We start from the raw sequence: 26,463 nt of genomic DNA on the forward strand, positions 1-26,463 counted from the left end.
GTACTCGATTATGTCTTCAAGTGCCCCCTTAATCGTTTTCATTACAAAATTCCATTTACTGTTATCGACATCAACGGTGTCTTTGGCCTTTTGCAAATGTTCATGACAGTGGGCCATCATTGACTGCTCATATCTGAAGCATTTTCATTGAGAAATATGAAAATAGATTGTAATCAAATGAAATGACAATGTAAAACAAAATTTCACAGTTAACCCGCTACGACCTGATGTGATTTATTCTTGACAGGTTTTTTTTTTTTTTTTTTTTTTTTTTTAATTAATGGTCCTTTCACTTTCATGATAATCCCTGCTTTCATTGCTGACATTTAGAATGCTTAAAAGAAGAATCGATTTTTTTTTTCACAAACATTTCCCCTTTTAAATATAAGTGTTAATGTTTAATCATCCCGATAGTGGTATTGAGTATCTTATGTTTTCGTTAGAATTAATGGTTAATGGAATCCCATTTTTTTTTACTCATTTTTCCACTAATGAATTAATAATTCTGTTAGAATTTTCCTTCAATACTTATGATTTTATCTCTTATTTGTTTTTGTTAGTTCGGTACTGGACACAACGCCATTGTGGGCTATCACGGTGCAGTGGTTGCCATGAGTGGTTGATGACATTTAAGAGGCAGCAATAATTAATTTGTTTTAAATGAACATTCTATAAGTTACAAACATCCATGTTTGATATATTGGCTTTAAAATTGTCTAGGTTCAGGGTCGTCTTCACACAATCCAGGAGTAATTTCCACTCAGTGATAGTAAGAGAGTAGGGGAGTATTTAAGACAATCTTTGCTGCATTTTGGTTTTTCGTAGAACTGACCGTGTATAGGCGGTCAGTATGGTAGCGAACCATAGGCTTACCTATTTATAAAAATTTATTAATCCGGCATATTGTGTGTGATCAGTCCCTGGGTTTCTTTTCTTTCTTTGTAGATCATTATGAACCCATTAGCTTTTTTGCGGCGATCTATTCAAGAGGCTCCCATCCTAGCTTTAGTACCGAGGACGAGCTATAGTCTCTCTGTTGTAATTTCCGGTTACAGACTATGCAGCTCTTTTCTTCATTTTTGTTGTTGTTTCAATAGATAATATGTCTTTTAATGTGGGTCCCAAACAGTGCTACAGTATAAGAGTCTTGGGCACACACCAATGATTTGAAAGTGATTGATATTACCTCAGTAGGACAACAGAGGATAATTTTAAAGGATTTTGTTCTTCAAGACATTATTTACCATTTTCAGATGAAACAAAAACCCAGATTTAGTGCTTCAAAACAGTTCTGAAATGCCAGTTAGGGATAGAAACAACCAATGCAAAAATGTAATCATTATAATCAATGCTATAGTTAAATAGAAAAATGTGAATACTGTACAAACTGTCTACAGTTATGGTTTAGTGATACAACTGACCTACACACAATCAGGTATCAAATGTAATAGCTCGAACATTTTTGAATCACTGCTCCCAATGGTAAACAATGCCTTTAAGAGCAGACATACTGTTTGCTTTGTCACATTATCTTCTATTATGACGGGACCAGGTGAAGTTTTTAGATTTTTCAACTTCCAAATATGGGTGGTGTTTCACTTAACAGTAAAGTAATTTCATACATTGTATGCGTGAACTTTGATCTGTTACTTTTCTTAAAGAGAGAAGATACGTTTAATGGACGAAAGAATTTGTTCAAAATACACGTATTGTAAATTTTCCTCTAGAGAAAATATTCCATCCTCGACCGCACTCTACTACCAAGATTAATCATATAACTTATCTAATATCGATTTATGTGTTTATTGGGTTTGTTTTTGTTTTGTTTTGCTTTGTTTTTGCTCAATATCTTCTACATACACTAATTGTAGACATGGTAGAAGGGGCCAATGGTTAGCTAGGAGTACTTTTTCTCTGTAACTTCTCATTTTTTCTTCTGACTTTCGCCTTCGTAATCGAACTATAAAATAAAACATATTTCCTCATGAACACAACTTATCTACATTTTTTTTTTTTTCAATCCAATCATCATTCATCCCTTCAAAAAGCTCTCTATCCATAAATTTCATGTTATTCACTGTCGGTTGTCAAACAGTCAAGCTTTGTGCTTATTCTTGACAATTGTCCTGTATGCAAATTAAGATGTAACACACGTAATTATATTACAGATGTATGTATTTGACGATAATTGTTGAAAATAGTCTATTACTGTTATTTTGTACAATGCCAATGAAACTGCGGAAAACTAATGTAGGCCTACTTCTAAAAAAAAAATGCATACAGAGAATAAATCAAATCAAATCAGATAATTCAACAAACAAGAAATCTATAGTGTGATTTAAGTGACTAAAATTACGCCATGCCTACATTGTTACTTTTATCATTATATTATCTCTCTCACAGCTTATCCATGATCCTCCTTTGTTCGCTGTCCTTCAACTTTATGACGATTGTCGTCATACTGCGCACGCGCAGCCTGAGACAAAACCTGCACAATCTGCTAATGTTAAATCTCGCTATGGCGGATCTAGGCGTGGCCCTGGCAAGCATGACATTCTCCATGGCGTCCATCTTTAATGAAGGAAGATTCTTACTCTCACACAGGACGATATGCAAGGTAATGGGATTGAAATTCATATTCCTTTTTTAACCCTTTCGTAAAGCGGAAGATGAATATTCTTTTTTTTTTCATTTCCAACAGAAACATATAAATATTTTACCGAACTTGAATACATACATTTCATCATAATACATAATAAAGGATAAGTTCACAACATATTGTAAGTATACGGAAATGCTGGAAATGGGGAGGAATGCTAAAAAGCAGTGCTTGTAGGGTGCATTCCCCACGCACGTAATACAACAAATTATAATATCATGATTGATAGACTGATATACATAAAAAGTGGGAAAACAAGAGAAACTGAGATATGGAGACGTATAACTAACCTAACTAACGAAACCCGAAACAAGCACCCTGGACAAATCCCTACACTAAGTCGCTGTCTTAGCGACAATGCGGCGACAATTAAGTGTGCCTACTCCTGCTTTATACAAAGAAAAAAATGGAACGTGTAGACAATGGGGTAGAAATGTAAAAGTATTTCGCCACACACTAATTTTTTGGTACATATTATTGCGGCTAAAACATTGCCATATCGGGCAATCACAAAACACGTTTTGCATCATTTGCGCCAAATATCGTCTCAATTACTTGAAACTGTGCAAATATTGGACTCCAAACAGACCAGCAGACGTTTGGGGGATTTTAGATACATGTATTCTTGAGGTTTGGACGGGGATTAACAGGATACCGTAGCAGATCCTTCAATCTCCTGTCATTGGTTTGTAAACTTTCTTTTCAGAGAACTTCATTTACATATACCTTGTCATTATGCTTCATAATAAGCATGATAAATAATTTCGTTTTCTGGCGTACTACATTATGTCAAAAGTGATGCCTAAACTTCAGAACAACACTTTGGCACAAGTAAAGTCATGTCTACGTAGTTTAAAAAGCAAGACGTACGTTATTTCGATGATATTTTCATTTTCCCTATACAGATTAATGGTTTTCTCTCGACCTGGTTTTCATTCACCAATCTTCCACTTATATTGTCTATCGCATTTGATCGATTCCTCATTATCGTCTGCTCATCGCATCGCATCCCGCCAAAACGACTTCGTATCGGTCTCTTAATTGCCATGTCGTGGACGATGGGTTTCATCTTGGCTCTCACAGTGGCGACAGGCTTTCTGAGCGAGTTCAGATACAATGTTAACACTAAGCATTGCTCGCCCGTCTGGAGTTCCGAGAAATTCCGTGTTTTCAGCATAGTAGTTAACTATGGTATAATTGTTCCCGCACTTGTCTTTTTCTATGCTGTCATATCTTGGCACTTGTGGAGAGAGGGACGGCGTCTAAAGAGTTATGAGATTTCAAAATCTTCTTTCGTGCTGACCGCCAGCAGTCCTTCGGACAGGAATGGAACTCTTGAGGAAAACCGGTCGAGCAGTCAGGTAACTATGAACTGCCACATTGGGATATCCTCGACATAGCGTTCTGTGCAGGCTAGTTGCCCGAAGTAACACAATATAGAAACCATTTCAGTCACTTTAACTCATCAACCATCTAAAGGCTAGTGCCATTACTCCAAACAAAAATGAATATTGTAGAGCATTTAATGTCATTGGTGATAATCAGATCAAGTGTCGAAACAATTTTGACTGTTTGCAAGTTGTTATAAATGTGTACGAATGTAACAAATAAATTTTCGTCACATCGTTATAACTCTCTAGTTTTCAGTGTACATATAGTAATCATACACACTGCAGGGGTTAAGTGGAGAATGTTACAATCATTATAGTCAGTATACTAAACGAACTTTCTTTTCTATGACTGCACCAGGCTGGCGCTGCAGGTATATCGTTTTATACTATTTTAGATACATATACTCCGTTTCGCCTCTAATCCCTCGGTCAAGAAGCAGACAGTCAAACGCATCCTTTCCCCAAGTCCAGACACTCTCTTCCATTCTTCTTCTTCTTCTTCTTCGTCTTCTTCTTCTTTTTTTTTTTGTAAGCTTATCCCAATCGTCTTTCAGTTACGATCGAGTTGTAGTGGGTCGAAAATATCGTAAAGTGCGTATAGCGACAACAACATCATCTGCCAAGTCTTTCGACACATGTTAAAAGTCGTGCTTTGGTCACCTGTGTCTATTCGTATCCTCCTCTCCCTTGATCAGACGGAGACGGCAGCGCCTGCATCCAAAGATGATCAAGCCGTCGACAGCATTGAGGCAGATCACCATGGCAACAAAGAGGATGATGTTCCTGTGCCATCCGTAAGTGCAAACCGGAAGTCAGCCTGGAGGATCCGACGTCGCCGCCACCTACAGGCTCACAGTCGAGTGGCAAGAGTAGGTGAGGACAAATAGGCAAGGAGGATGAGCGTATCTTGGATTATTGAAGAAAAGAGGGGGTATAAATCCTTTTCTGTATTCTTGTCACTTCAGCTGTAACCGTAGCTTTTTAAGTTATAAAATTAAAATGCATTGTGAGGGTTTTGAGTGTCATGAATCTTGGATAGACGCCCCTTTTGGCCATCTTGGATAGACGCTCCTTTTAACCATCGAGAGTCACATTCTTTTATTCGAATAAGTGCCATTTTCTTAAATAAAACCTCCACTTTTAAACAACATTCCGAAAGATTACATAGCGTCAGACCCAAGTCACAAAGCAGAATGCTCAGTTGTTTTGTTTGTTTTCTAGACCCAGCGATTTTCTTCAGTGACAAACATAGTCTATTTGACCGAAATTGGATATCTTTCTCAATCTGTTTTGGGTTTCTAAAGTATACGGTCACAGCTCTTAGTTTCGGTTTGTACGTTGTTATCTATACAGGGGCTATCCTCGTCTTCATTAACATCCTATGCTGGACGCCATACCTACTGTTCCACTCAAACTTCATCCGGGTCAGCGAAGGTCACTGGTTCGGCGTGTTCACCATGTGGCTGGCATACTGCAACACTGTTCTGGACCCCTTGGTATACTCGTGCATGAATCGACGCCTGCGCGTCGAGCTGTGGAAGTTGGCACGCCGTATGCGGTGCTGTAGATTTAGAAGAAGCGTCACTTTCAATGTGCCAAACTGAGGGATCCTGAAATGACGTTTGGGAAACTGCTATTACAGTATGCGAGTTTGTAATATCGCAAATAAGTCTTTCTTGACGAAGGCGTTCTGGTTCATTGCTGAAATGAATTCTTAATATCATGTTCGCTTGTATGACGCAAGTCACCGTATGAAGCGTTTGAGCCAAAACGAGCTATCTCCATTCTTGTTGATTTGAGATATCTAACATTATAGTTGCTTAAAAACAAAGAAAATAACGGGAAATGTGGGATACTCTTGATCATAACTTCAAGAATATTTCTTCCCATGCATGTCGCCATGTAACAAGTGAAGTATTACTGGAAAGATTACATTTTGATGTCTTATCGGGCTTATGATGGACTTGCTTCAAAATTATTACAAATGGCACTCAACCCGCTTTGCCTTTAAACTTTTCGGAAAGGAAAGAAAAGGCAATATAGTGCAATAGTCAATGAACAATATTATTGGAATATTAAGAATCTCGATACCTGTAAATCACTCATAACAAAAATTAACAGTTGGTCGCACTGCATGATGATTTTAAGGAAGAATTTCTCTGTTCACCGGCTACACATTAATATTGTTTGACCGACACGAGGACTCCGAAGTATTATATACATATAATGTGTGTGTGTGCATATACTATGTGTGTATATGTTCACAGTGTGTAGATGTGTATGCATGTATGTGTGTGTGTGAAATATAACTGTAAACACACTTCAATGGGGATATACACGTACAAATATACATTAAATGTACATACGTGTAATGTGTATACAAAATATATAACATTTTGAATGTGTATTCATCCTTTTTTCAAATCGCTCTCTTCCACCACTGTTTCTAGAGCCTCTTTTTTTTTTTTTCATCGTGTGTGTGTGTGTGGGGGGGGGGGGGGGAAGAGGAGGGTATCAGAATAGATGCCGAAAGTCCTCAACAATACAAAGATCATCCGACCCCACTAAAAGGCATGAATGCTCCTCTTTGTTGATGGAGTTAAAGGGATTGTACAGTACTGGTTGAGGTGGGGATTCATGTTTTGAACATTCCTAAGTGAGATAATGAAAAGCCTTTCATGAAATATGAAAGAGCATGTAATTTTAAGAAGGATTCAACATTTATTCTATGAAAATTGGTTTTCAGATGGCTGAGATATCCAAAAAAGTGCTAATGATAAAAGGCCGCGACATGCCACAACTTTATTAGGATCTCATTGTTTCCCCTTGTTTTTGGATATCTCAGCCATTTCAAAACCGATTTTCATCGAATAAACTTTTGACACCCCTTAGAACTGTATGCTCTTTGACATCTCATAGAGTGGTTTCTGAATATCTCGCAAAACGTTAAAAGCTAAATCCTCACCTCGACCAGAACTGTACACACCCTTTAAGAACCTTGTGTCTCCCCTACTTGACGTGCTATTTCAGGGTGATATAGAGTGTGTAAAAGCCATTAATTATTCGTTGTATAGTTTTCTCTTCACAGAAATCGTAGCCATGATATATGCGGATGTCATTGGCATGTATTCTTAGAGCAAAACCAGTTAGACAAAAGTCTTCTTTACGCTGGAGGTCTCTTCCTAATGCTCATTTGCCCTTTATTATTTGGAATTATGCACACATTGGTAAATCCAAGGAGAGCATAACATTATATTTTTGACTGTCAAAAATATATCCTTTCTTTGGACTTACCAAATGTGTGTATAATTCCAAATAATGAATTGTAAAACAGCATCATCGTTTAAGAAAATCACTTCCAGGAAAAACAACGAAAACAACAGATGAATTAGAAAACACAAAGAATAAGTTTACTCACTGCTGGCATAAAACAAGAAGGGCGCATTAAGTCAGGAAAAGGGGCACTTTTTTTAGTGTAGAAATGTCTTCTTTTTTTTTGGGGGGGGGGGGGCTTTCTCTGCTTTTCCATCATCAAGTTGTATATGTCTTTTTTATATTACTTTGGTGAAAGATAAACACGCAATGTCAATCCATGAAGAACAAGCTATGTAAGCAATACTGTTCCAATTCCACAAACAAGGAAGGAAGAAAGTTAAATCAAGTAGGCATGGTGTCATAAGTTCCCTGATCAAACAAGAAGTTAGCATGTGACAGTATGACAGGAATCTTCACTAGAGCACATAGTCTCTATAAAACAAAGGCGATGTTTTTGGTCTCGATAGAAGTGGACTCGGGGGCAATTTTAAAGGAATGATATATTTTCTGATTGAGATGGGGATTCAGCTGTTAATTTTTTTGTGAGATAATGAGAAACCTCTAATGAAATAAGAGCATACATGCAGTTCTAAGAGGAATTCAAAGTATATTTTGATGAAATCTGGTTTTGAAATGGCTGAGATATTCTAAAAAAATAAAAATAAAACAGAGCCATCGTAATTAAAGGTGAGTCCCATCTTTTGGTATTCTAGGGTCGATTTGTTTTACATATCTCCGCAATTTCAAAACCAATTATCATAAACCCTCTGGTCAAATAGGTTTCTCATTATCCTACAAAGAAGTTGGAGACCTGGAGCACCATCTCACCACCAAAACTGTAATCATACCTTTAACTAAATAGAGAGTGAAGCTAGAAGAGAAAAAAAAGGAATATATAAAAAAAATGCAATATTAATTTAGGTGAAGCTACGGAATGAAAGGGACACGAATTTTGGACCCGGATTACTTCATTTTAAATATAACTTTAAGTATGGTATAGCGTATTACTGCACCTCTCGTTCGATTTGACCTAACAATGCAAGAGTTTTCAGCATGAATATTAGACACAGATCCTGAATTGAACTTTATCTCAGCAAAGGATGTGGGATATGGGAAGTTGGAAGGCAGTTCAATATTCCTCGGGCGTCTTTAAACCACTTGACCTAGTGAAACTGGAAACTATACAGGCTTACAATAACTCGCCTCTATATTTTTTTAATGAGATCCTCTTGTGCATTGTTCATCTACAACGGCCAAGCCGAAACAATAATATACTGTATACATTCCTCATAATGACAGTCACTTTTTGTGGGATTACCTAGACGTATAAGAATGTATAATACACTTACATATTGACTGACACAATTACAGAATGTAGATATAATACCACGGGCACTGAGTTAAGATTCGGTTCAAAATAACAAAGTTCGATGCGGCCTTGATTCTTGGTTGAATGTGAGCGTGGCTGGGCTTAACAGTACGAGCATATAGTTTAAAAAGTAATATATCAACAACTGATTTGGATTCAGTTCAGTTCAATTCATTTTATTTTCTTCTTCCACAGGATGTTACATGATGAGTGAATAGTCGAAGAATGGAACCCGAGTTTAGCCCAGCCGTGGATTGAGATAGTTAAGCCGTGAAGCTTGTTTATTCGATCTGTGAATAGATCAAAACCGTAAACAAAGAAAATATTAGCACCTTGTTGCTAATACACATGCAGTAACTTGGACATGTGAATCACATGTAATACTCAGGCATGCCTTGTACACTGAACTTGGACTTCTGAATCACATGTACATTATTCATGCACGTCTTGTACACTATACATTTGTATATGATTAAATCTTTGCATTGCCTGACATGCATATAGATTCAAAAACTTCGCTTGTTGTCACTGTCTCTTATTACCTTCATAGTACAGTATATTGTACGTGTATTGTACATGTACACTTCACCTGGATTTATACCTGTCACATATTGAAAAGCGACTAATAAATCACCATGTTTCTGTTACATAGGGAATATCAATTGAACATGCACCTTGAATGCTTGGAGTTTGCTAATGTACACTTGTATGCTAGATGTATGCTAGATGTATGTAGGAGTTAGCTACTACAATGTACACTTGTATGCCAAAATTACAGATTCTTTCCGTCTTATTGAAAGAACTTTGTATAATATGTAATACACTGGCTCATTGTGCTCATTTACTGTGTACACATGCAGATTAATCTGAGCACTTTATTTTGCACTCTTGCACTGTACTTAGCCGTGTTGTGCATATCCTGTCTAATTTGTACTTCTGCACAAACATGTAATTTTGTACAAATACAACATGTGTTATCACCCCTTTAACTCTCAGTGACTTTGCTTCATACACTTGCAGTCACAAATCATACGGATATGAAACAGAACTTACACTGTACATACAACTGTATGTGAAAGTCAAACCACTTGTACTTATTCTTACATGTTATGTCAAACATCACTTGCATCTACACTCTGATTGTACTGTAGACACTCATAATCTCACTTTGAGCTCGGTAATTGATGCTGAATATACTCAATGTAACACCTTACAACAAATCTACAACCTGCATTTCTGTATTTGCTTAGCACTATATTGTACACTCAACATTGTTACCTCCATACCATGGATTCTAGTTCCACTCCAGAAATGCAAATTAAACCTTACAGCACACCATTGAGTAGATTCTTACACTTTAGATTCCACTTTAGGCACTACAAACACTGTATGAACTGCTGTCATTAAGCACAGTTCTGTAATTACCTTGCAATTTGTCTTGCAATACAAACACCCACACTGATGCATGTCGATAAATCATACACAAAGAACCTATTAACGTGTGGTGACCTTTTCCCACTATCAACTCTATTCACCAACAACTTTGTCTCTTGAACCATTATTGACATTTATATAACACTAAATCTGTCTTAATGTCAATTTCTGTCACAACTGTATCTTCACACAACCACCACATCAGGTTGATGAAATGACATTACACATAGTTCATAAATTCCTGGCATTACATGCCTTGACATGAACGTGCATTACATGAACATGCACTAATGTTCACGTGCAATACCTGTGTAACCACGTACGTACCACGTTGCAACTCACCAGTACGCATGCAACAAATTCAACACTGTAACTGAGTTCAAATGAGTTCATAAGTTCGCTCAAGCATACTCTTATTTGCTTTCTTTCAGTTTTTAATGTTCATTTCACATTTTCCGGTATTTACTTACTCCTGTAGCGGGACTAAACTTGACTTGCATGAGTCTTCTGCAGAAACGGGCGAGTCAGCATTTGCATCCCATAACGCGACCAGTCTTCACGTTGACACGGTCAGCTGCTAACTAACTGAATGGCACAACCAAATTAGAAACTGCGCGAAACGTGACAAATGACAACTTTCACTCACTGCGCATGTCGTCTATGGTGTCCTCAAATCACAAATGAGGCAAACTCAAACGCAAATTTCCCTTACCAGAATCAAAACCCGCTTCGCTCCGCGAGACATCCTCCCCACCCAATGAGGAAATCTCTCCTCATGATCGCTTTAACACTGAATTTATCACAAACAAATCACTAGTCGTATCCCTCAGCTGGGTAGATCACCGCGATCTTCGTAACTGGACGTCGATACTCAGCAGTTGGCGTTTTCACCTTCACATTGCGCACCTTACCATCCGGTCCCGGGTAGACTTGGATAACGCGGGCGATGGTCCATTTCCCTCGAACCGCGTTCGCGTCAGCCATCATCGCGACGTCGTCGACACGTACGTTGCGGCGATCGACGTGCCATTTCTGTCGCGGTGCTAACAACGGAAGAACGTCTCTCGTCCAGCGATGCCAGAATGTGTCGACAATTCGCTGAATGAATTCGACACGATGCCTCGGATTTCTCGTTTCCCGGAACGGCCCTTGAGCGACGTCGCTAGATGCACGCCCCAACAGCATATCATTGGGACATAGGTAGTTGCCGTCATCGGGTTCGGTCGGAATCCTGCCAATCGGTCGCTGATTCACAAGGTTGGCGACCTCCAGCAGGCACGTATACAGCTCGAACGGTGTCAAGATCTGCTCCCCAATTGCCCTCTTCAGAGCATACTTGCAGCTTTTAACCAGCGACTCTGCACTGCCATTCTGATGGGGGGCAGCGGGTGTCGTGAATGTCCATTCCGTGCCTTTCTCTGCACAGAATTCTTGTAGCTCCTCTTTAGACCAGCCTCTTACCATGTCTCGTAGTTCACGCTGTGCACCAATGAACTGAGTACCATTGTCGCTTAGGATTTTCCCTGGCTGGCCCCTTATAGCGAAGAATCGCCGAAGCACTTGCAGGAATTCCATCGTGGAACAGTCTGTTGCAAGCTCAAGGTGGACGGCTCTTGAGTTTAAGCATGTGAACAGGACTCCGTAGTTTTTTGCAGTCTTGTTACGTCCTACCCTCACTTGGAAAGGACTCACTTTCTCACTCTCGTCAGTTTCTCCTTTGCACTTTGCTTTCAGCTTTCTCAGGAACCTCAGCACATATGACGTCACCCGGATCAACTTTCTCCAGCTGGAGAATTTGGCACAGTCTATAACATCCTCATCTGGTGGTTGGGTGATGTTTAGAACTGACTGATCCTTTCTCATTTCCTTCTCCATTTCAGACATCTTTTCCTCTGCCTTGCCTTCTTCAGGCCAGTCTGACATAGGCTTACGAAGGAAGTCAGGTCCGTGTTGCCATCTGGCGGTCAGCTGATCTGCATCTAGCCCTCTCGACAGGTCATCTGCTACGTTCACCTCTCCGGGGATATGACGCCACTTACTCGGGTCAGTAGCAGTCTGGATTTCACCAACTCGGACAGCGACAAACATCTTGTAACTCCTGGCCTTACTCTTTATCCAAGATAGTGTTATCATGCTGTCAGTCATGAAGATAACATTGGCCAGCTCCATTGATATCTCAGTTCTGATTGCTGTGTACAACCTGCTTGCAAGTACCACTGCTTGTAGTTCAAGCCTTGGGATAGTCAACTGTTTCAGCGGTGCCACCCTGGACTTTGCTGTCACGAACCGCACTTCGTACTTCGCCTCGTCTACCTCCCATCTGAGATACGCGCATGCTCCGAATGCCTCCATAGATGCATCACAAAAAATGCAAAGAGTTGGCTTGCCTCTGGCGTGAGCTGGTGTCAGACATCTCTCAAATCTGACATTTGTCAACTTTTCCATTTCACGGAACAGCTTTCTCCATTCTGTCTGACTCTCCTCGGGTAGTTCATCATCCCAGTTCAAGCCTTTCTCCCATAGCCTCTGCAGTCCGATCTTCGCTCGTATCACTATGGGGTTTGCAAATCCAATGGGATCGAAGATACGTGCAACTTGGCTAAGGATGCTCCTCTTTGTCATCTTGATTGCTTGAATTGCATCCTCATTCAGTTTGCTTTGTATGAGAATGTGTCTGAGTCATTTTCCCATACCACACCCAAGACTTTCTCATCAGTGATCGTCTTCAGTAATTTGGGCCTGTTGTCATTCCCATCATGTTCTCTGGAGAGCTCCTTGTTTGATCTCCATCCCTTTACTTTGAACCCTCCATCAGCCAGTACTTTATCGATGCTTCTGCTCAGCTCCTCTGCCTCTGTCACTGTCGGCACCGATGCACAGATGTCATCCATGTAAGTATCAAGCATGATGGTTGATGCTGCTTTCGGAAACATCCTAGCGCCTTCCTCCGCTGTCTTCCGCAATGCCGTCTGTGCCATAGCTGGGGATGGCTTATCACCGAAAGTGACAACTCTCATGATATAGACATCTGGCTGCTTATCCTGGTTCAAATTCCTCCACAGAAAGCGGTGGACGTGCTGGTCCCTTTCAGGTATCATCACTCTGTGGTACATCTTGGATATATCTGCGCAGAGTGCCACCTCGTGTTCCCTGAATCTCATCAGTACACCAAACAGTCTGTTCAGCAGATCGGGACCCTTCATCCAGTAGTCGTTAAGCGAGTGTCCCTGGTAGGAGGCGGATGAGTTGAATACGATTCGGATGGGGGTACTCTGCTTCTCCGGTCGAACGACCGCATGATGCGCAATGTAGTGCACTGGGCCTTCATACGATCGCACTTCATCCTTTGACAGCTTTCTGGCAAATTTCATTTCAACCATCTCCTGGATCTGTCTGTCATATGCGTCTGCATGGTTGGGATTTTTTGCCAGTTTCCTCTCAGTAGCATATAGCATTCTCTCAGCCTGGGCCTTGTTATCCGGCAGAAGATCCGGCTCCTTTTGCCATGGATAGGGAACGAGCCACTGCTTGCCGACCTTCTGACAGGAATCACTGATTAGCTTACTCTCATCCATTTCCTGTCTACTCAGTCCGTCTGGTTGGTACTGGCTGGGACTATGACAAACTCCCATCGACTCTGTTGTCCAAAAATCTTTCAAGTCCACAGCATCTGTAACCATCACATTCAAAACTGTGCTTTTGGCAGCCTGATGATCCGGGTCAGCTCCAAATACCACCCATCCCAGGGGGGTATGTCTGGCTACCAAATTTCCTTTCTGCCTTGTTTCTCCTGTGTGCAGCTTAGCATGATCAATTCCAACCAAGACATCAATCGATCCGCTGCTACGATGTAGACAGTTCTGTCCCAGGTTGAATGTCTTGCACAAGTCATCTGTCTGGACTTGTACTATGTCATCATTGATGGAGTCCAGTCCGACAGCCGACACTCTGTACACTCTGTTGTCATCGAGAGATCGCAGTCTTAATCGGTAGATCTTCGTCTGGACCTCTTCAGTGACACAGCCAACTTTCGTGATGTTGATGGATATCGGCTTTCCCTTTAATCCTAGGTTTTCTGCAACTGATCGTCTGACAAGGCTAATTTGTGCACCAGAATCCAGTAGACAGTTAGCTGAGTAGCTCTGGTCCTTGGAACCCATCATAGTAACTGTCACAACAGGCAGAAGGGCTGTTTTACCTGAAACACTTGCCACTATCTCACGGGCTATTTCTTTGTGCAGCAGAGGATGATGAAAGGATGTGCACTGTTCTCCGTTCAATTTCTCTGTGCACCTCTTCCGTCGCTTGCAAGTTTTCATGTTGTGATCCCTGCCTGCTCTCTTCAAGCAACTGTAGCATGCATGATTGTCTTTCATCACTTGGAACCTCTCGGGCTGACTCTTTGACAGAAGCTTCTTACACTGGTCTACCCAGTGATCAGATGATTTGCAAATCCAGCACTTGTGGTCCGCCTGTTTGCCTGACTTATCCTCTTCAGCGATGTGACTAACTGAAGCACTGGATCGTTTGTCTTTCTGTTGAGTGGAAGACCGTGCATCTCGAAGAGGGGCTGATGCTCTTAATCTCATCTTCATTTCCCCACTCATCCAGGTTCGCAGTGCCTCAAAGGTAGCCTCCTGTCTATCCCTCTGTAGATAGCGGAACCAAACCTTGCGATCATTGCTGGTCATCTTTCTTTCCACCAGTGCCAGCATATGGCTGTTATCCATATCTCCCGTTCTCCCCACTTCCTTCAGAGTGTTGTAACTTCTCATTACAATGTGCACAAGATCGCAGAATCTTGCATCATCTCCCTCTTTGAGTGGGGGGAACCACTCCATTTCATCCACGATTACATCTGCTACGAGCCTTGGATCGCCGTATATGGAGTCCAGCAATGCCCATGCTTCATCATAGTCATTTCCTATCCCTCTGATTAGCTCCAAAGGCTTACCGTGTAATGCTGTACGAAGGATGGCCATCGCGTCCCGTTTACTGTATCGGTCTATCAAATGGTTAAAGTCCGATTTGAACGTAGAGTACACTCTCACGTCTCCGCTGAAATGTGGCAGTTTGGGCCGCTCTACCTGTACTCTGAATGCAGACTCTACTTGTGGACTGTTAGATTCATCTGGTCTTTCAGGTGAGGCTACATTGCTGCTAAAATTTACAGCCGGTTGTGTCTCAGCTCTCTCAGATGCCTCACTTGCTTTTGCCTTGATGCAATCCTTCGCCTTTATCTGCATATCCATGAAGTTTGACTGACACTCTTCCAACCAAGTGCCCTCTTTGAGAAACTGCTCGTCATCCTCGATGATCTCACAGTAAGCTTCATGTTTCTCCTCTAAGTCCTTATACGCTAACTCCAGACTCTGTAAGGACTCGGTGACCTCGTCAAGATTCCTGTTGCTGTCCAGCAATTTCTGCAAGGCATTCAATAATCGGGTCAGCTTTGCCTTGGCAGTCCTCCTCTTGATCTTGAGGTCCTTCTCTTTCTGTTCTGCACTCATGACTGCATGCAGTGTTCCCTCTGTCTCCTATTCCAGGTCAGATAGGAATCGAATATGATGAATAGTCGAAGAATGGAACCCGAGTTTAGCCCAGCCGTGGATTGAGATAGTTAAGCCGTGAAGCTTGTTTATTCGATCTGTGAATAGATCAAAACTGTAAACAAAGAAAATATTAGCACCTTGTTGCTAATACACATGCAGTAACTTGGACATGTGAATCACATGTAATACTCAGGCATGCCTTGTACACTGAACTTGGACTTCTGAATCACATGTACATTATTCATGCACGTCTTGTACACTATACATTTGTATATGATTAAATCTTTGCATTGCCTGACATGCATATAGATTCAAAAACTTCGCTTGTTGTCACTGTCTCTTATTACCTTCATAGTACAGTATATTGTACGTGTATTGTACATGTACACTTCACCTGGATTTATACCTGTCACATATTGAAAAGCGACTAATAAATCACCATGTTTCTGTTACATAGGGAATATCAATTGAACATGCACCTTGAATGCTTGGAGTTTGCTAATGTACACTTGTATGCTAGATGTATGCTAGATGTATGTAGGAGTTAGCTACTACAATGTACACTTGTATGCCAAAATTACAGATTCTTTCCGTCTTATTGAAAGAACTTTGTATAATATGTAATACACTGGCTCATTGTGCTCATTTACTGTGTACACATGCAGATTAATCTGAGCACTTTATTTTGCACTCTTGCACTGTACTTAGCCGTGTTGTGCATATCCTGTCTAATTTGTACTTCTGCACAAACATGTAATTTTGTACAAATACAACATGTGTTATCACCCCTTTAACTCTCAGTGACTTTGCTTCATACACTTGCAGTCACAAATCATACGGATATGAAACAGAACTTACACTGTACATACAACTGTATGTGAAAGTCAAACCACCTGTACTTATTCTTACATGTTATGTCAAACATCACTTGCATCTACACTCTGATTGTACTGTAGACACTCATAATCTCACTTTGAGCTCGGTAATTGATGCTGAATATACTCAATGTAACACCTTACAACAAATCTACAACCTGCATTTCTGTATTTGCTTAGCACTATATTGTACACTCAACATTGTTACCTCCATACCATGGATTCTAGTTCCACTCCAGAAATGCAAATTAAACCTTACAGCACACCATTGAGTAGATTCTTACACTTTAGATTCCACTTTAGGCACTACAAACACTGTATGAACTGCTGTCATTAAGCACAGTTCTGTAATTACCTTGCAATTTGTCTTGCAATACAAACACCCACACTGATGCATGTCGATAAATCATACACAAAGAACCTATTAACGTGTGGTGACCTTTTCCCACTATCAACTCTATTCACCAACAACTTTGTCTCTTGAACCATTATTGACATTTATATAACACTAAATCTGTCTTAATGTCAATTTCTGTCACAACTGTATCTTCACACAACCACCACATCAGGTTGATGAAATGACATTACACATAGTTCATAAATTCCTGGCATTACATGCCTTGACATGAACGTGCATTACATGAACATGCACTAATGTTCACGTGCAATACCTGTGTAACCACGTACGTACCACGTTGCAACTCACCAGTACGCATGCAACAAATTCAACACTGTAACTGAGTTCAAATGAGTTCATAAGTTCGCTCAAGCATACTCTTATTTGCTTTCTTTCAGTTTTTAATGTTCATTTCACATTTTCCGGTATTTACTTACTCCTGTAGCGGGACTAAACTTGACTTGCATGAGTCTTCTGCAGAAACGGGGGAGTCAGCATTTGCATCCCATAACGCGACCAGTCTTCACGTTGACACGGTCAGCTGCTAACTAACTGAATGGCACAACCAAATTAGAAACTGCGCGAAACGTGACAAATGACAACTTTCACTCACTGCGCATGTCGTCTATGGTGTCCTCAAATCACAAATGAGGCAAACTCAAACGCAAATTTCCCTTACCAGAATCAAAACCCGCTTCGCTCCGCGAGACAATGAGCCCTGTACAGAAGTTACAAATGATCTTCAGTACACATTAGTAGACCATATATGATGAAATTAGAGTTAACTTACGAATTAAAAGCATACACAGCTTCAATCAAACGTGGTTATCCATGCTCTGAGGGAGGGAAAATGAATAAGGAAATACATTACTAAGAGTAGACAGCACATTTTATAGCACAAATATTAGCTTCCAGTGGAAATACTAGGCGAATTAAAAACACAGCAATTTTTCAATTTGAAGTGGCATGTCAGCAATAAACGTTTACTACATAGGATGAAAATACAAACCCGTTTGTATTCAATACTTTAAACAAGTCCGCATGTTTGCAGTGTGTTTGTAAAAAGGCCACTCGACATACATGTCACTTGATGTTTTCAATACAAAATAGTAACCGGTATTCATGTGATCTCCCATGCTGAAAGATAATGTAAGAATATCATGTTTGACTGATTTCGTTCATTTAGGATTTCAAAGTATACCACTTTACAACTCACGTGTAAGACAAATCTTACAAACTTGAATATCATCTATGGTTCATTATCCAAGAATAACGCTTGCAAAACTTGGCCGGTATTTTCCATTTTGCTGTTTGCAAAGACAGTGCTACATTTTTTTTTTTTTGTAAACAACAGCAGCAACAACAACAACAACAACATTAACAAAAGCAAATCTCAAAGAATTAACTATGGCGCAAACATTAAAAAAAAATTTAGGTAATTTTGTATATTGCAGAAAACAATATTAAAAGAATCGACATCAATGGGTATCGACTTCTGTAAAATATTTGACAAAATTCATTGCTATAATAGACCACCAGGTTGAAAAAATTAATCACACAGAACATCTGTTTCTATGGTTTATTCACGTACTTCACATAATCAACGCAATATACACCACACATGAATTTATCTGTCGTTCAATGGGCTGTCGTCTTGTCAACAACCGTTAATGTAATAACCTGCATTCACGAAGCATACTGTTTTGACCCGATGTCATCTTTACCATATCATCTCAAGCAAAGAGCACCTCTTTTTCTTCCGGGGTATATTGAAATAATGATTACAAAGTGTAATAGAATATTCTAAAGCTAATCAAGAAAAGTTTCTCGTATTGTAGTTACTTCTGAATTTCTAAATGTCAGTTTGCGACATAAATGTTTCGCATCTTTACTCAGACTTGGAATGGTATGCGTACGCACTATAATCCAGTCAAATAACAACGGATTTTTGCACAAGTATGTAATACACGTACAGGAGGTGTGGGAGGGGAAATATTATGAAATTCATTCAAAGTGTACCTTCATATCATCGAAGTAAACATTCAACCTGTTCAAACACGTCCATGATAGTACACTGTAGATTATCTTACACGCAATTTATTCCACAGTATTCTCCCAGGTTATATAAGTGGGTATCTCATTATTTGGAGACTAGATGGCAACCAGGTGACGTCTCCTGGAGACTATAGCCTTGTCTCCGGATAGTCGCGAGAGAATCAGGTGATTTTTTTTCTTTGCTTTTAACGAAGACATTTGTCAGCCTCCAGTTTAAGTCTCGGAGACGTCTCCGCAACGTCTTCTTAGTCGCGGCAAAGTCGCAGCGACGTCCCCGCGACTTCCGGGCAAGATGTCGCCTTGTTTTGAGACGTCTTGGAAGTCGCCTTTCATGGAGTCTTTCGAGTTACACGAGTCGCCGCGACGTCATCTCCATTGAGACAGGACATATGATTTGAAATGCATCTTTCCTGACGTGAAGAAGAGGTTGTGAGGAACAATATAAAAGATGATTGACAATATAATGTTCATTCAAGGATTGGTTTCAGTTACTTCACGATTGTCACTAATGTTTATATGTCATTGTCATACTGCGATAGGAATCTTCGTAAGTTGCATGGTCAACTTGTCCAGATACTTCTCTTCCTTTCCTAGTAACTTCCTACGTGTCTCCAGTTTCGAATCAAATTCATGTCACGCGCATCCTCGAAGGTGTCATCCCATGTTTCAACACGTACCCATTAAATTTGTTGGCAATTCGTCTGCTTGGCTCAGTGTTTTCTGACTTTCATCTTGTGGAAGATCACAATACGATTGTCTCTCTGCACTTCACGAGAATACCTGTTTCAATGGATATAACACGCAGTACACCATCTACTAGTGAAAGCCTGGAGCGAAATGAGGATAAAATCCTACAGGCACTGAGGTAAGATAAGAAGTGCAACTCGCTTTAAAGGGACTGTACAGTACTGGTTGAGGTAGGGATTCATGTTTTGAACATTTTTTAAGTGAGATAATGAAAAGTCTCTTATGAAATATGGAAGAGCATGCAATTTTAAGAAGGATTCAACGTTTATTTGATGAAAATTGGTTTTCTAATGGCTGAGATATCAAAAAAAGTGCTAATGATAAAAGGCGACATGCCACAAATTTATTAGGATCTCTTTGTTTCACCTTGTTTTTGGATATGTCAGCCATATCAAAACCGATTTTCATCGAATAAACTTTTTGATACCCCTTAGAACTGCATGCTCTTTGACATCTCATAGAGTGGTTTTTGAATGTCTTGCAAAACATTAAAAGCTAAATCTTCACCTCGACCAGAACTGTACACCCCCTTTAAGAAATGTACTTTGAAGTGTGTTCCAGTCAGTGGCGTATCTAGGGAAAACGGCGCCCGGGGCAAGCACGAAAATTGCGCCCCTAATTTCTGAAAAAGTGTTCAACCCCAACCCCATCCCGGTAGGGACTTTAAACAAAGTCCACATGATGCTTTTTCAAGCACTTAAAAGGGATCTTTTGAGGGTGATTTAAATGTAATGAATTTTGATAGATTTTGGCGAGCGAGCGCAGCGAGCGAGCCGAAAATTTTTGTATTTCAGCTTACAAAACATGGAATTCTTGTCATTTTTTGCTTACCAAATCTTACAATTCTAATCAAGATATAGTGACAGCCTTATAGATATCGATTTATACCAAAAAACTAAGGACTTTAAAAAATACTCTAAATTAGTGCGCGCGAGTGAGCTGAAATTTATAAACGTCCTCGTCATCATCACGTATTGTTCTTATCTTTTTTTTATATATAAATTTTGGCGAGCGAGCGCAGCGAGCGAGCCGAAAATTTTTGTATTTCAGCTTACAAAACATGGAATTCTTGTCATTTTTTGCTCATTGAATCTCACAATTATAGTGACGACCTTATAGATAACGATTTATACCAACAAACTGAGGACTTGAAAAAATACTCTAAATTAGTACGAGCGAGTGAGCCGAAATTTGTATATTTCCGCGTCATCATTACGTTTTGTTCTTATCTTGTTTGATTTGTTGTTGTTTTTTTTTGCGCCCCCCCCCCCCCGTATGTTCGAAACCGTTGACGCCCTCTTTTGATCCAATTGGCGATCGCTTCAGAACGAATGAAATTGCAGCCGCTGCTCCGTGAAACATTTTGCCTGCTAAGTATAAAATGACATGTGTGAACACAATAGACACTGTCATTTTGTCACCATCACGTTTTGTTCTTACCTTCTTTTTTATATAAATTTTGGCGAGCGAGCGCAGCGAGCGAGCTGAAAATTTTTGTATTTCAGCTCACAGAACATGGAATTTTTGTGTGAACACAATAAACATTGTCATTTTGTCCGCGTCATCATCATGTTTTGTTTTTATCTTGTTTGATTTGGTTTTCTGCCCCCCCCTCCCACCATTCTCCCTCCCCCCTCCGGGAGAGTTTTTTTTTTTCTTCTTCTTCTTCTTTTTCTTCTTCTTTTCTTTTTTTCTTCTTCTTCTTCATTTTTTTCCTTTTTTTTCCTTCTTCTTCTTCGTTTTTTTTTTTTTTTTTTTTTGCGCCCCCAAGGAGTGGCGCCCGGGGCACGTGCCCCCCTTGCCCCCCCCCCCCCCCCCTAGATACGCCACTGGTTCCAGTTCCACAATACCATGTTGGGACTTTGACAGACGCTCGTACGGACATTGGTCGTTACCTGGAACTTATGTGTTCAAAAAATTCTATGTGCGAGTTGATTTATTGGTGCCAAAAAGTGACTATTTTTTTTTGTGTGTGCTTACTAAACAAAGAAAAGGATATAACCGTCAGAACACTTCAGTCATCTGTCGGTATTATGGCACAAGAAGTTTCAAAATCATCACAGGGACTGCAGAAATGATGATCCTTTTGAATCCAATACATCATTTACTCAATCAACTGCACCCACTCACTAGAAAGTAGGAACAGACCATGAATTCAAGTAGTAAGATTTTAAGAGGAAACCAATAGTCTGAATTTTTTTACAGCCTCAATAATTGATGATGACAATAATATATTAGTGAAAATGATATTAACGGTGACAATAATATTGATGGCACGATGAACACAATATCAAAACACGTATGCACGTATCACATTGATCAAAGTACGAGAGGAGGAAATCAAGAGACTCGGTGATCTAGCACTAACCCGATACATTCTAATGGCAAGTAAATTAACCTTCCATGCAGTCTTGCAGACTATTACCTGAGAAGAACATAGTAAATGGGAGGGGGTGGGTATATGGTGCCCATTATTTCGTGCAAATATAGTTTCTATCACCCAGGCGAAAATTTCTACTAAGTTTAATCACATGTCTGTTAAAGGAGAAGACAAAATTTTGAGGATTGGGCCCTAATTTGGTCTTCCCCACAGGGCCCCGACACCCCAGGATCTGCCATAAACAAACGGGAAACTACGGGGGAGGGGCATTGTGCCCATTTGAACAAATTAAGATCCTGTCACCCTATAGGGATGCTTCCCGCCAAATTTGGTGTGTTTTTTTTTTTCTAGCACCGGCCAAAATGTCAATTAACTTTCACAGTACATCCGTCACCACCATGTGGTATTTCTTTCAAAATCTCGAAGCACATTTTCTCTGTACTTTCATTTTAACATGCAAAAAATAACAAATTCAACAAAGAAAATTAATTACAAATCAATATCATGATTTACACTGTGTCCATCAATATAAATGCGTAAAGATAGTTTTATTCAAAACAAACACATACACACAAACAAATATACAAAACATGTGTCATGCATATACGGATGTACATTTATATACAGACATGCACACATTTATACATTTTAAGTCCTTATGTCTCGCATAATGTTAGCTTTTATCATTTGATTATAATCTCTCACAGCTTATCTGTGATCCTCCTTTGTGCGCTGTTCTTCAATTCCGTGGTGATTGTCGTCATACTGCGCACGCGCAGTCTGAGACAAAACCTGCACAATCTGCTAATGTTGAACCTCGCTTTGGCGGATCTGGGCGAGACCCTGGTAAGCATGACATTCTCAATGGTTTCTATCTTTGACGATGGAAGATTCCTAGAGTCACACAGGGCAGTATGCCAGGTAATGGGATTGAGCCTCATAATTTCTTGTAACCTTTTCTAAAGTGTAGTGACAATGTGTACCTACTCCTGCTTTCAAAGGGAAAAAAGTATAAAAAAAAAATCGATTCAATTAATTGAAACTGTGTAGATATTGGACTCCCATCGGACCAACAGACTGGCCTACCAACCGACTGTACGTTGGCTCCTATTTGGTACTCCTTCATACTCCTTTTGAGAGGGATATGACAAACGCCTCGTTTTGGAGTAACACTTGTAATAATACCTTGTGGTTTAGTACAACCATTTCATCATTAAGTCTATCACAGGAAATTCGTAGGCTGGCCTACTATTTGTAATTCGAAATGTAATGCCAAACGTCAGTCCAATGACACATGACTGTGTAGTTCAAGAAATAAGATATTATTTCGAGTGTATATTTTTACGTTTCCCTACAGATTAATGGTTTTCTCTCGACTTGGTTTTCATTCACCAATCGTCCACTCATATTGTCTATCGCATTTGATCGATTCCTCATTATCGTCTGCTCACCGCATTGCACCCCGCCAAAGCGACTTCGTATCCGTCTCTTATTGCCCTATCGTGGACGATGGGTTTCATATTCGCTCTGACAGTGGCAACAGGCTGGCTGGACGAGTTCAGATACAACGTGCACACCAAGCATTGCTCGCCCGTCGGGAGTTACAAGAAATACCGAGTTGCCACCTTAGTTGGCATACTTATTCCCGCAATGGTATTTTTCTACTGTGTCATCCCCTGCCACTTGTGGAGAGCAGAACGGCGTTTAGATACTTATGAGAGTTCAAAGTCATCTTTCACGCTGACATCCAACAGTCCCTTGGACAGGAATGTGACTCTTGACGAAGATCGACACAATGGTCAGGTAAACGTAACGACCTGCCACATCGAGATATCATTCACATTCTATGCAGGCTAGTTGCCGGAAGTAACACAAATATAGACGACATTTGAGTCACTTAAGCTCATCAAACCCATCAGGGTTACTCTCAACTAGCATTGATATCATGGAGCACTGCTGTTATTGGTAATAACATGATTAGAGGTATCAAAATACAATTTTGACAGTTTGAAAGCTTGATTGACTGTGAATGACTGTAACTGCAACAAAGCTGAATGACGATTAAGCTAGTATCTCACCAACGGAGACTTCTCCGCGACGTCTCCAACTTATCAGTCGCAGCAGTCGCGGAGACGTCTCCAACATAAAAATGGCTTGCGATCTCACCAAGAAGACGTCTCTGAGACGAGTTATGGCACGTGTCAAAAATTTCAAATATGATGGAGCCGTTGCAGGATCACCTGACTTGATCTAGGCAGGATGTCAACACGCAGATGGTCACGTGGTTTCTAAAGTAGGTCAAACAGCGTCAAATAGAGTCGCGGAGACGTCTCCGCGACCTCTCACCAGTTTTTCTGGTCTCCAGCAGCTCTCGGCGACGTCTCTGAGACGTCTCTGAGACATCGTGGAGACATCGAACATGTTTAAATTTCTTGCGACTCCTCGGAGACTCTGTATTTTTCAGGAGACGTCTCGGAGACGTCGCGGAGACGTCTCTGCAATATCAAAATCTGGAGTCGCGAATTAGTCGCGAACTAGTTTCAAGCCCGGTGAAATACCCCCTTTAACAAAGGTTAATGTCATCGTCACAACTGGTCTCTATACAGAGAAGTGTAAATTGTCTTGTGGACTCAATATTAAACTGTAGGCCTACGTACCATCCACTGGCTTGTGTTACGCGTAGACACCTGTCATACACCCTTCAACTGGTTATAAGGTGTCTAGTGGTGTATGCTGTCATAATCAATGTACTAAACGAATTTGATTTTCATGGCTGCACCAGGCTGGAGCTGCAGCAGTGCAGGTATACTTGGTGTTTATATACTCCGTTCCGCTTGAAGCAGGCGGACAAAACATCCTTCTCCCGAGTCCCGACACTCTGTCTTCGCATCGCTTTTGTAAGATTATCTCAATCATCGTCATTCAGTTGCGACCAAGTTACCGTGTGCCGAGAGTATCGTAACTTGGCGACTACAACATCATCTGCCAAGTCATTTTTCATGCTTTTGTCACCTGTGTCTGTTCCTATTTCACACTCCCTCGATCAGACGGAGTCGGTGACGCGCACATCCAAGGATGTTTCATCCGTCGAGAATGATGAGGCCAATCACCATGGCAACAGGGAGGATGATGTTCCTGTGTCACACGTCACTACAAACAGGAAGGCAGCCTTAAGGAATCGACGTCACGGCTACCAGGTTCACAGTCGAGTGGCAAGAGTGGGTAAGAATATAGGCACTGAAGAAGGGCGAATCTTTGATGAAAATAATGAAGTAAAGAGAAAGCATAAATCCTTTCTATTTTTGTCACTTCAGATTTGACCATAACTTTAACACTCTAAAACGAAAATAAAGATACAAAGTAAGTATCAGGAGCCGTGAATGTTGATTTGATACCCCTTTAACCATCCAGAATCACATTTGTTCAAACAAACGACAATTCGTGTAATAAAATCAGAACGTCAGCGTCAGACCCGAGTCACATGGCTGAATATTCATTCGTTTTGTTGTTTTCTAAGTCCTTTTGAGCTTGACAGTGATTTTCTATTTGACAAAGTTAACATGGACCTTGTCCATGTGACCTAAGTTGGATATTTTTCTCAATCTCCATTTTCGGTCCATTAAATAAATTTTATATACACAGTCAGATCACTAATTTACCGTTTTGATGTTTTCATTTTTGTAGGAGCTGTCCTCGTTTCAATTAATATCATATGCTCGACGCCATACATACTGTTCCACTCAAACTACAACTGGGTCAGCGATGATCACTGGTTTGGCGTGTTCACCATGTGGCTGGGATACTGCAACACTGTTCTGGACCCATTGGTATACTCCTGCATGAATCGACTCGTGCGCCGAGCTGTGGAAGTTAGCGCGCCGTGTGAGGTGCTGTGGACTGTGGACTTAAAGGTGCATGGTCCATACATACGGTGGACAGGATTAGATTCGACCCCAAGCTGCTTTGTTTTAGAGTGGAGTTTGAGTGGCTTTCTCGAGCTCATCTATTTGTGAATTGAAGTGAGTCATTTATCAAATCAAAAGTAAACCTTAAGGCAGTGACCAGAAATACCAGTGCACACAATAAGTGTATTCTTCCAAGCTTATATCGACGTAATCTGAACTATATCTTTCATGCTGTGAAGAAAAAGTTGTGAGGATATATAGTATAAAAGATGACTGACCATGTACGTTCTATTACGCATGGGTTTCAGTTACTACCCTATTGTTACATAAACCGCGATTGAATTCTTCATAAGATGCATCATAATCTTGTGCAGATATTTCCGT

The 26,463-nt window shown here is 40.3% G+C and overlaps 2 protein-coding genes and 1 pseudogene across 2 annotated transcripts; 2 read left to right on the top strand and 1 right to left on the bottom strand.

The window, feature by feature from the left end:
- The first annotated feature begins 3,705 nt into the window (after nt 1–3,705).
- Nucleotides 3,706–5,654, top strand: LOC140242326 (histamine H4 receptor-like). The gene is made up of 4 exons (XM_072322066.1): nt 3,706–4,020; nt 4,643–4,645; nt 4,746–4,923; nt 5,404–5,654. The coding sequence occupies exons 1-4, from the start codon at nt 3,706–3,708 to the stop codon at nt 5,652–5,654; spliced, it is 747 nt and encodes a 248-aa protein (XP_072178167.1).
- A 5,327-nt stretch (nt 5,655–10,981) lies between these two features.
- On the bottom strand, nt 10,982–15,678 carry LOC140242328 (uncharacterized). The gene is made up of 3 exons (XM_072322067.1): nt 13,664–15,678; nt 11,647–12,206; nt 10,982–11,610 (listed from the first exon to the last, which is right to left on the bottom strand). The coding sequence occupies exons 1-3, from the start codon at nt 15,676–15,678 to the stop codon at nt 10,982–10,984; spliced, it is 3,204 nt and encodes a 1,067-aa protein (XP_072178168.1).
- An 8,005-nt stretch (nt 15,679–23,683) lies between these two features.
- Nucleotides 23,684–26,083, top strand: LOC140242329 (uncharacterized; annotated as a pseudogene).
- The last annotated feature ends 380 nt before the right edge of the window (nt 26,084–26,463 follow it).

The sequence above is a fragment of the Diadema setosum genome, chromosome 19 (assembly GCF_964275005.1).
Source record: "Diadema setosum chromosome 19, eeDiaSeto1, whole genome shotgun sequence".
Classification (NCBI taxonomy): domain Eukaryota; kingdom Metazoa; phylum Echinodermata; class Echinoidea; order Diadematoida; family Diadematidae; genus Diadema; species Diadema setosum.

Bases quoted from the DNA above. Each gene is read 5' to 3' on its own strand.
- LOC140242328 (XM_072322067.1), bottom strand. From the start codon at position 15,678: ATGAGTGCAGAACAGAAAGAGAAGGACCTCAAGATCAAGAGGAGGACT. The intron at 12,207-13,663 runs GCCGGATCTTCT...TACTGACCCGAG, and splicing joins CCCTATCCATGGCAAAAGGA to TAAGTGGCGTCATATCCCCG. The intron at 11,611-11,646 runs GTGAACTACGAG...GCTGGTCTAAAG, and splicing joins TCAGTTCATTGGTGCACAGC to AGGAGCTACAAGAATTCTGT.
- LOC140242326 (XM_072322066.1), top strand. From the start codon at position 3,706: ATGTCGTGGACGATGGGTTTCATCTTGGCTCTCACAGTGGCGACAGGC. The intron at 4,924-5,403 runs GTGAGGACAAAT...TTATCTATACAG, and splicing joins CAGTCGAGTGGCAAGAGTAG to GGGCTATCCTCGTCTTCATT.